The sequence below is a fragment of the Henckelia pumila genome, chromosome 4 (genome assembly GCF_033568475.1).
Source record: "Henckelia pumila isolate YLH828 chromosome 4, ASM3356847v2, whole genome shotgun sequence".
In the NCBI taxonomy this organism is placed as follows: Eukaryota; Viridiplantae; Streptophyta; class Magnoliopsida; order Lamiales; family Gesneriaceae; genus Henckelia; species Henckelia pumila.
The window spans coordinates 154,424,384-154,436,162 of NC_133123.1; the positions used below are offsets into that span (position 1 = coordinate 154,424,384).

An 11,779-nucleotide genomic window follows, 5' to 3' on the forward strand; every position below is an offset into this window, starting at 1 on the left:
TATTCAGTTTTATTCAAAGGAATCTGCTGATGAATGGGAAGCTCTGTCTGGAAAAGACTGTTGGGAAGAAAGAAATATTGATGAAGTGTCCTTCAAAAAGCAAAACTTGGTGACTTTCTTGAAACAGCAGAATTTATTTTCTACTATCACCACTGCCGGATCATTTTCAAGAAGAGCTGTGTTAGAATTTTACTGCAATCTGAACATTAAGACTGGAGATGAAGAATCATTTAAGTTTGGAAGAGTGTACATCCGAGGAAAGGTGTATGATTTTACTCCTGTTTTGATCAATGAGCACTACAATACTCCTGATATCGATGATGATGTAGTTACTGAGGATATTGATCAAGTCACTAAAGTGATCACTGGAGGAATGGTTCAAAAATTTCCACTAAAGCTTACTTCTTTCTTTTCTGTGCTTCACAAAATTGCGATCAGGAATTGGACACCATCTACCAATACAACAGTGGTAACTAAGCCACAAGCCCTTGCGCTGTTTTCCATTGGTACTCAAGCTCCTTTGGACTTTGGTAATTTGGTTTTTGAAAATATTATGACCTTTCGAGAAGGTGTTTGGAAAGCAACTAAGTTTCCATTTCCTTCATTGATCTATGGTATGCTGGAATCTCAAGGCTTCACGAAAGAGGATGATGAAGAATTGATTGGAGGAGATGAGCTTATCAAGATCGCACCTAGTTTGCTGATAGGAAATAGGATGATTGATCTACCATGGACTGGTGCTGTACCCAGTGTCGCCAACACTGAGTTTGTTCAACCTATGACTATTCACAACACTGTTGTAATTATGTTGAATTCTACTGCAATTCGTGCTCAAATGGCTCATGCTGAATTGAAAATTGCACAAGCCAAAGCTGATCTGGAGTACTATGAAGCCTTAATGGCTGAGTACAGGACTAAACTTGGACTACCAAGGCCCTTTGGACAAAAAGGGGGAGTAGAGTCAAGTGCTGAGCAAGCTGAAGATGCAGATGATTAGATGTAGTTGATCATAATTGGTTTTAGGATTTTTTATCTTATTTTGCTCTGAGTTAGTAATATTTTTCTGAGTTGATTAGGTTGTGCTCCTTATTATTGTGCTCCTTATTACTCTCTGATATGATATTAAACTATTTGCTACTCTGATCTAGTAAGTGTTGAGAGTTGGTGTGGCCAACACGACCATACAACACTATGTTCTCAGATGATTAAATTCAGGGGGAGCTTTAGTTGCATAAGATAGGGGGAATTATTTGCACTTATGTGTGTTTTGTCCAAAAAGGCAAAAAGGGAGAGTTTAAAAGAACGTCTTATGCAACTAAATGTACTTATGTGTGTTTTGTCTAGGAAGGCAAAAAGGGGGAGTTTGAAAGAACATGTTGTGCACATGTCTTTTAAATTATTTCCTTATTGCATTCAATTTCTATATTTATAGTTTTGCCTTTCTTAGAACAAGTGTTAAAATTGGTAATATCAGTTATATCTTGATTCGAAATATTTGATTCTGATGATATATTGTTTCCATGCTTTGTAGGTTCTTATTTATGAAAATATATTGAAGATCTATTTATAGGAGTGCTTGGACCGAGAGAGACGACAACAATGAGATAGAGAGATCAAGAGAGTGAAACATAGAGAGCAAAATACATAGAGAAAGTACTGTAGAAATTCTAGAGTATTGAAGTTCGATCATTGAAGAATTTCTGAAGAGATACTACTGCTACGTTGTGTTGCCGAGTAGTGTTGGAAACACTGAAGAACACACGAGTAAAGTGTTGTTCAGAAAGTGTTTCTTTGGTTTTCGTTTTTCGGTTTAGAACTTTCTATTGATTTATTATTCTAGTTTTTACTAGTTTTTAGGAAGCCGTTTATTTTTTCAATCTGTTGAGAAAAGTAGTTTTTCATAAAACAATCGCTAGTTGGTTTTTTGTAAACTGATTTAATTTTCTAGTGATTATTTCGTCATGAGGCATAGTACAAGTACTTAGTACTTGTGCATAAATATCTGTGTGTTATTTACTTTTACTGTTAGTTAATTATTCTGCTGCATAGTGTTATCGTGAAGTGTTAACAACACTGAAAGATAACACACACTCGAAAAGTTTTCTGGTATTTCTGTGATTTCATACTGTCCAAACCTTACAAACCTAAACACAAGCTTAAACAATTGTATTACTTTTTATTATCATAAAATACAAAAACTCATCCGAGATGATCTCACAAGTTAATTTTTTTTAGACGAATGTCCGGTTTAGATCAATCATAAATAATTTTTTTATGTCAAAAATATTATTTTTTTATTATAAATATAAATAGATGAATTTATATCACAAAGAAAAATACATGAAACTGTAATAAGAAGACCACTCAAGAGTGACACGTGATATTTAATATATACATTTAGAACCTAAGATCCAAAATATATTGTATGTTTTGACTTTTGACCAACTCCTTTTTGTAAGTAATTACTATTATTATTAAAAATTAAGTTATATATATTTTTTGTTTTTTTGAAATATTAAAATTTATACATCTTAATAATTATAAATAAGGTTTTGTTTTAACTCAAAAACCGTCTTATTGGACTTGGTGATTCAATTTTTACTCGTTTGTAGATTGGCTAACTTGGTAGTCCATCACTTAGCTTTTTTGGTGCTTTCTCACATTTCTCTTTGTGTGAACAAATGGTGAATTTCTATTTTGGTTGATAAGACTAATGATGGACGATTGTTAATGAACAAAAATTAAAATTACAAGTTTTTATAAAAAAAAAAAGAATTTTAAATATAAGGCTTTGTTCGTTCAATATTTTTTTGGGAAACATTTTCTCATTTTTAAAACAAAAAAGTATTAATTATCTATTTTTCATTTTATTTCCCAACTATATGAACCTTAAATTTAACTTTCATATTCCTAAAAAAAAATCTATGATAGTATATTCCAACATAATAAAAGATATGCTAAAAATCAAATACGTGACGAAACCGATGGATTTGATTTTCACAGTAAATTATATTACTTTCCGTCTCAATTAAATAAAACTTTTCACACATAAATTAAAAAAAATATTGAAAAAACAAATTTACATACAAAATTTTTATTTTATTCATATTTAATTCATTCAAAAAATAGTTACACGCACGTTTTTCGAAAGTTCTAAGTCAATCAAAGTATATATTAATTAGTAAAAAAAATCAAAAATTGTTAAAAATGATACAACCATGCATATAGGTTTGGGACAAAAAAATGTGGCTATATAATTGAGACGGAGTAACTGTACGTATATATACTTATCCCATCTCAAAAATACAAACTTGTTTAACTTTTTACAGCAATTAGAAAATGTTGAGAAAAACAAATTTTACCAACAAACTTCTTATTTATCTTTATTTAATTTAATTTATTCAAAAAAATAATTTCACTTTTCTGATAGTACTTTTTAAAGAGCGGTATATTATTAGTCATAAGACAAGAAAAATCTCAAATCATAAATGTAAAAATTGAACTAATATTTAAAATGAATCCTATATAATTCTGACAGTGGAATATTGTTTTTAAAAAGTATTATATATATGTCCGAAATAGAAGCACTTATTGCCCCCAAAAAAAAAAAAATAGAACCACTTATTGATTGTAATTTGTAAGTCATCATAAAAGTTCATCCTCGAATAAATGATTATCAGTACAATTTGTTTCGTTTGGTTTGAGTGATATGATAAATAATATATAGATGAGTAATGTAATATATATAATAAAAAAAAAAAGAAATGATAGTGAATATAGTATTTGATTTGATTTATTAAATTTTATATAAAAATGATAAATTACTATTTTGTATTTTTAATAATAAATAAAATATGAATAATATTATTTTAAAAAGTAATATAGTAATTTAAATTAAATAATTTTATTTATGTAAAATAAATAATTAATGATTTGATTGATATAAAATAAATAATTAACAGATTGATAAATAATTTGACGAGAAGAACGTGTGATTGGATAAGCTAAATTATATATAGATTAATAAAAATCGTACCAAATGGAACTATTCGAATATAATTTTTAATTTAAGAGATAATTATCCAACAACAAGAATTTAGGTATTATAAATATAAATATCAATAATTCTTATTGTGATTAAAACAAATTTTGATAAATTGATTTAATTTGCCACGAAAATATAACAAACTTTAATATTATTGAAATTTGACGTAATAAAATCTAGGCAATAAATTAATTAAAATGCGCGAGCACACAAATCACAATCTCAAGAAAATAACAGAACCAAGTCAGATTTCAGAAGAGATTAGATTAGATCGTTGGCGCCACATTTCCCAATACGCCCGTTCATTCGTCATTAAAACGGTTCATATGTCACAATTATATTATATATAATATAATAATTTTGTTACTTAAAAAAACAAATTATCTACCCATTTGACTCGTCATATATATATATATATAAACATAATATTTGAGCAAAAACATAATAATTAATAATTCTATATAACTTAATTAAGGCAAACATCAAGGATGGAATTGTTTTTGTTAGGTTGACGGATTGACATATGACACTGAAATTTACGCATATAAATATAATTTTTGATAAAACAACAAGTAAGACGTTTTATTTTATTTTATTTTTTTCCATTAAACTAAATTATGATTTACTGAAATGATAAAAAAAAAAAAAAAAGAAAAAGGATTGATTCCAAGTTCCAACAGTAAGTCGTCCAAAAAGGGAAAATATAAATTAATTTGACGGTAAATTAAAATGTTTTGACTCTCTTTATTGACAATATCTGAAGTTAATTAATCCCACCATATCCATTGTTGTACATTGTACCAAACTTTTAGTATGGACCGGATCGAATTTCCTGGAATTTCATAACATAGTGTACCTTCTTCACTATAGACTAGTCTATAAATAAAACCCCTCACACTTAACATTTGACACTCCACTCACTACATAGAAATGATAATTCAGAAAAGTAGTAATTGTGTGCTTTTGTTGCTTATATTAATTGTTGCTACTTTTAGTCATGAATGTTGCTACGGGGGCCAGGTACCGGACACGGGCGGGCTGAGCCGGAGCAGCTTCGCAAAAGGGTTCGTGTTCGGGACGGCCGGTTCGGCTTACCAGGTCGAAGGCATGGCCAGCAAAGATGGCCGAGGACCCAGCATTTGGGATACTTTCATCAAAGCTCCAGGCCAGTACTCCAATCATTTCGTTGTTGTTGTTGTTATTATTATAATTTTTTTTAAAAAAAATTTATTCGAAGAACACTCGTCTATTGAGAAAGATTTATGTCATTTTATTAGTGTTGGAGTGTTATGTTACTTTTCCGTTTTTGTTTTTTTTGTATATAAGATGTTCGCACGAAAGTTTTAGTTCAAAATAAAAAAAATGTGAGGTGTTTCAATACGTTTTAATTCTCATGAAATGGCTCTTATATTTGGGGGTTGCCAATCATATAGTTTTCAAATATTATAATTAATTAGACCTTATAATATTATTTCTTTGAAAGAAAAATTGGTGGAATTTTATACAGGTCGCGAGCCGAATAATGCTACGGGAGAGGTGTCGGTGGATCAGTATCACAAATACAAAGTGAGTTGCTTCAATTATTAATATTGCGTTAATTTTTTTTAAGATAACAAATACACTTTTGATCTAAATAACAAATACAATTTTGATCTAAATAAGAATCATATTAAGTATGTTTCAGACTTGAACGTGAACTCGAAACGTTCTTATTTCGAGCATATTTCGAACAGAAGAATTACGAAAAAAATATCTAAATTTACATAAATAAATTAAAAAAACTACGAGCGCGGGAATTGACTGAGACTAAAGGATCTCAAGGCCTCAATTTTATTGTGTTTAAAATTTGAATATTTAGTTAATATATATTTTTTGAATATTTGATTCAAATTACGTGATTAGAATTTGTGAGGATATTATTTTGGATAGTGACAATAATTTGTGACAAGTTGTGGGGCACGTACTGACACCTCTTTTGGATGGATGGACTGATTGTGGACCTATGAAAGATATTGTACAAATTATTACGATCCAATTTTTGGGCCACTAATAATAATCGGCGTGCGTTTAGTGTAAATCAATTTTTTTTAATGTTTAAGTCATTTTAATTTTTTTTTTTATAAAACAGAGATTGTATTAAGAGTTAAATTAAAAATATTAAAAATGGTTTTTTTATAAGATTTTACAATTAATATATAGGTAGGTTAACCTTTATCATTATTATTTTATTAATGTTCTGATGCTTTGTAATAATATTTTTATTTATTTAAAAAATATATTGTTATTGTATGAGGTTATCCACACACATCATCTATTATAATAATTAATAACATTCAGCATCATTATTTATTTAAGTGATAAAAAGTTCAAGTTCTTTTGAAGAATCTTACTTATTTTGAGTTAAGAAATAGGTTTTTTAAATTTATATACAATAATGAATAAATATAATGATTAAATAATTTTGAAGAATCGTTGAAAAACAAGCATGTTTTGAGCTTCACTTATAAGCTTTCACTTTATCATAGATGCAGCTTTAAGAAAGTTTCTTTTTAAAATTTTTTTGATTAGAATTTTTCCCCGGAGAAGGTTAAAGGAGATATGAGAGGTTAATTTTTTTATAAAAAAAAAATTTGAGTTAAATAAGGAATTTCTCTTATCACCTTGAAGAGATACTGAGTAAATTAAAATTAGAAATTAAATGGATTGTTTAATTTTTATCTATGAATTGATGGATGACATATTACTCCTAAGATATCCAGTAGTACTTCAATTGTACCAGTAATATTAATGTTGATAGTGGTAACGTGACAAAACGTGAATAACAAATTTATGTCTGGGCGATGCACGGATTGTTATTCGAAATGTTACAGAAGATTTCTAATGAAATATTTGTGGTTGGTTATTACACAGGAGGACATTGATCTTATGGCAAGACTCAACTTTGATGCTTACCGCTTTTCTATTTCATGGTCAAGAATATTCCCAGGTTATTTATATAGTAGCAATTCTTCTCAATAAATTATCATTTCTATATATCCAAACAAAAATGTATTAAATAATTGAATCTTTTTTGTAAAAAAAATTTATTATGTTACACCAATGCAGATGGAACTGGAAGAGTAAATAAGTTGGGAGTAGATTACTATAACAGGTTGATAGATTATATGCTCCATAAAGGTGAATACTCAAACTTCACTTAATTAATGAAATTATACAATATGTATTATGTTTGATATTCATGTTATATTTTACAGGTATCACCCCATATGCTAATCTTAATCACTATGATCTTCCACAAGCACTTGAGGATAGGTACAAGGGGTGGTTGGGACGCCAAGTAGTGTAAGTATTCGTCGTCATCTGAAGCCTACAACGGCTACATAACGAACTCTGATGATCGAATGATGTTGTTTGAACTTGACAGGGAAGATTTTGCTGATTATGCTGACTTCTGTTTCAAGACATTTGGTGACCGAGTCAAGAATTGGCAGACGTTTAATGAACCTAGGGTGGTGGCTGCACTCGGGTACGATAACGGGTTTTTCGCACCTGGAAGGTGCTCGAAAGCGTTTGGAAACTGCACGGAGGGTGACTCGTCTACTGAGCCTTATATTGTTGCTCATAACATGATACTTTCTCATGGAGCCGCGGCTAAGAGATACCGCGAGAAGTATCAAGTAAAATATATGTTCACGTTTTTTATTTATTGCTTACTTTACATTTTGGAGAATCAGAGCTGAGTATATTTTTGTATGAAAATGCAATTGCAGAAACTACAGAAGGGGAGGATAGGGATCCTATTGGATTTTGTTTGGTATGAACCTCTTACAAAATCGAAGGCCGACAATTATGCTGCTCAAAGGGCAAGAGACTTTCATATTGGATGGTATTGTTCTGTTTTCAGGATTATATGATACCAGCTACCAGAAAAGCAACTCTTTTTCAGACTATATTTGGATTTTTTCATATCAGTAATTGGATTCTTGTATTAGTGTTTCATGTTTCGACAATGACGTTTCTTTATAGGTTCTTGCATCCTCTGGTGTATGGTGAGTATCCAAAAACAATGCAGAACATTGTTGGGAAAAGGCTTCCGAAATTCACAAAGGAAGAGGTGTATATGGTGAAGGGATCATTCGATTTCGTTGGCATAAATCAGTACACTGCTTACTATATGTATGACGCTCACCAGGCCAATCCTAAGAACTTGGGCTACCAGCAAGATTGGAACTGTGGATTTGCTTGTAAGAAACTTGTCTTTCGTCTCTTTTCGGCTTAAAACTTGAGCATTCATCATGAAGCAACTAACTTTAGGCTTGAATATTTGGCAGATGACCGCAATGGAGTCCCAATCGGTCCTAGGGTAGGTTCCTCGTGAACAAAGACCAATACATTCTTGCTTGAATTATAAAGTTTAGCAACTGGTTTGAATATATGTATGTATGCAGGCACACTCATACTGGCTTTACATTGTGCCATGGGGTCTATACAAAGCCGTGACGTACATCAAAGAACACTACGGAAATCCCACAATGATTCTGGCTGAAAATGGTACATATATAAACAATTTGATTGATATCTTGTTGCTAACATAATTGTTGATACTCATGTGAGTTAACTCGATTTGGATTCGATAGGGATGGATCAACCAGGCGAAGTGACTCTTCCGAAGGGCTTAAACGACAAGTTAAGGATTGACTACTACAGAAGCTACCTAGCTCAACTGAAGAAGGCAATCCAAGATGGAGCCAATGTTATAGGCTACTTCCAGTGGACGTTGCTCGACAACTTCGAGTGGAGATTGGGATACACGTCTCGGTTTGGGATCGTGTACGTCGATTTCAAGACATTGAAGAGGTATCCCAAGTTGTCTGCTTACTGGTTTCAGAAGCTTCTGAGGAGGAATAATTAGAGTATGAAGCAGCACTAGTTTTCAGCTTTCTGCATAACAATAAGATTTAGGAATCCATGTTTTTGTTTCTGTTTAACTGTCCTTTATGTTTGGTTTTGGTATGTATGTTCACGGAACATGTTGAGAAATAAATGAGTTCTCTACAAACTTGTGATGAACATGTAAGCTTGTTACTCAATTCAACATCTTCCCTCTTTTCTTTTCATATGTTGGTTTTGATTATAAAGAACTTTTATGGTTGGTTTTTTATCAAGTCATTGTTTAACAATTGAATTTATGAATTATGAAGATGAGTTATATAATAAACAATAAAAACCATAGAAGGAAGATAAATTAAACTGAGTATCTAGATTAAGTTCGAATTAAACAATGAATGATCGTCTTAGCTATTCAGTAGATAAAACGTATGATTAGAAATAAATAAATCATCACCTGTGAGAATAATACTTAGGGAGTATTTGCAAAAAAATAAGTTTTTGTAAACGTGATTAAATTTATAAATTACGATAAAGTTGAGAAAAATCAGAATTACTTGGTGTTCGAAAACAAAAGTAAAAGACTGAAAATCAAGTAGTTAGTGTTTGATAAATTAGTGAATGATTTTAAATTTTTTACTATAATCACTTTGGATAATCAAAATTCAATACGACGAGCTTTTGAATTTTAACAAAAAATTAACACAAAATCTCGATTTAAGAAACACAAAAATCTGATTTTTTTTAGCCAAAAGGCCAAGAATTATTTTATTTACTGATTGTAAATATAAAACACTCTTTTATGCTATTTAAACTATGTTGAATTTCAAGTCGTACACCAAAAAATACGTGTTTTTTTTTTAAAATAATAATAATAATCGAGCTTAGGGATTGGATTATAATGAAATAATTCGAAGAGTTTGAGGGCCCCAAGAAAGAAAATGATATTAGAAGTGTTGGCGGATAATTCTTCGAGTTCCTCAGTTTGCCACTAAAAATGGCTGCTTCTTCTCCGTCTGTGGTTCCCGCTACACTTCGAATTCAATCTTCTCTCACATTTTCTTCAAACCGGAATCTTCAAATTCAACAAATTCGCGTACCCTTTTCCGATTTCACTTCATTTCATCCTCTCCTGGGAATCAAAACTCCTCTCAGAGTTTCCACACCCAAGATCGGTACTGGAGCTGCTCCTGATTCCGCCGTACCATCGGTTGTTCAAGAAGATCAAGAAAAACCCACCAAGGTATCAATAATTAAGTGAATTTACGATCATTTATTCTCTGAAGGAAAAAAAATTTATTCTTTAGTTAAATCGTATGCTTTTGGGTCATAGCGCAGGAGTTACTTGCTGAAGAGTCTGTGAAAGTGCTTAAAAATGCGGCCAAAACAAGAAAAGTCCCAGCCAACGGAGTTCTTTCTGCCTTTTCAGAGATCGAAAAGGCGAAATTCGATCCCTCGGCTTTTCTTGAAACACTCGGAGGATACGAATCACCTGGAAGAACTTGGATGCTTGTGTTCACTGCAGAAGCAAGTTTGCGTTGAAATTTCTGACTAAAATATCGTTCCATTTCCTTTTTTATGCTTTAATTTTGTTCATACAATAATGGGTTACCTTAGTTTGCAGAAAGGATTGGAAAGCGGTAAATATTTCCCCATCACAGCCATTCAGAGGTTTGATGCAACTGTAAGCTACTTCCTCTAATTTATGTAGCAATGATATTAAGTTTCATTGGAATTTGGAAACAAAGGATTTGGAATGCTTTGTAAGGTTGTAAGATTGCTCTGCAAATCATGTATTCATGGATCATTGGTTTATATTTCGATATATCGAACTGTGTCTAGTGTGTTGTAGATAGCACCAAGTCATTATACAACAGTGAAAAGGTATAGTACTATATGAAACATGAAATCAGAGGATGGTGTTAGATGTTACTATATGATCACAGTTCACAAACCATTCTTTGTACCCCCGACACACATATTTTTACTTCATTTACGCGATACAGCTAATGTTCGATTACATCGGTGCATGTATTGTAGGGAAAGAGGATTGAAAATGGAGTGTATCTTGGTGGTGTGGGGAGCTTGACGTTTGAAGGTAGATTGTCATGGAATAAGCGGATACTGGCATTCGTATTCGAGCGGATTCGAATCAAGATTGGACCTTTAAGCCCGTTCGAGATCAGTTTCAAAGGGAAAGATGAGAGGGAGCCGAACACCAAGGACCCTTTCTTCATTTGGTTCTATGTGGATGAGGAAATAGCCGTAGCTCGAGGAAGAAGTGGCGGCACTGCATTTTGGGTTCGTTGTAAACGAGTCCTCACCTAGTAGTTGATATATAGTGTATTAGTGTTCGTATCCTAATTCTTAAGTTCTCCGATTTTACTTCTGTTTTCCATCCAACAAGTAGAAGTGACTTGAATGCATATATTTTTGTAGTAAACTTTTGTTTCTATCTACTTGAATTTGAATTGTATTTACGAGCCTTGATTCAAGATCTCTTCTCATATTTGAAATGACTCTTTGGTGTACGAGCCTTGTTTAAGATCTTGTCTCATATTTGAAATTTTGGTATCATATTAGCTATAAATTATATGAACATGTACTTGCTCGTAGGTTGTTAAACTTGATCTCGTGCATTGTTAATGCAATCTTTGGTGTTAACCAAAAGAAAAAAAAAATCCTATCCTATCAATTTCGTTGTCCGTACGCGAATTTATAGGATCCAGTTATTGTCTAAATCTAAAATAAGTATATAACCCACTTCAAAAAAAAAAGTATATAACCCTTAATCTAATATATGAAGCATTTGGTCTAAAATTATATATATTAATTGCGATTGTGAGC

General features: G+C 31.5%; 2 protein-coding genes across 2 annotated transcripts; both read left to right on the plus strand.

Moving 5' to 3' along the window:
• The first annotated feature begins 4,893 nt into the window (after positions 1–4,893).
• On the plus strand, positions 4,894–9,169 carry LOC140894629 (beta-glucosidase 44-like). The gene is made up of 11 exons (XM_073303191.1): positions 4,894–5,210; positions 5,553–5,611; positions 6,956–7,031; positions 7,151–7,222; positions 7,300–7,387; positions 7,470–7,722; positions 7,816–7,931; positions 8,072–8,289; positions 8,377–8,408; positions 8,494–8,596; positions 8,683–9,169. The coding sequence occupies exons 1-11, from the start codon at positions 4,976–4,978 to the stop codon at positions 8,955–8,957; spliced, it is 1,527 nt and encodes a 508-aa protein (XP_073159292.1). The 5' UTR covers positions 4,894–4,975; the 3' UTR covers positions 8,958–9,169.
• Positions 9,170–9,884: 715 nt separating this feature from the next.
• On the plus strand, positions 9,885–11,427 carry LOC140894630 (uncharacterized). The gene is made up of 4 exons (XM_073303192.1): positions 9,885–10,175; positions 10,271–10,463; positions 10,561–10,616; positions 10,973–11,427. The coding sequence occupies exons 1-4, from the start codon at positions 9,930–9,932 to the stop codon at positions 11,258–11,260; spliced, it is 783 nt and encodes a 260-aa protein (XP_073159293.1). The 5' UTR covers positions 9,885–9,929; the 3' UTR covers positions 11,261–11,427.
• The last annotated feature ends 352 nt before the right edge of the window (positions 11,428–11,779 follow it).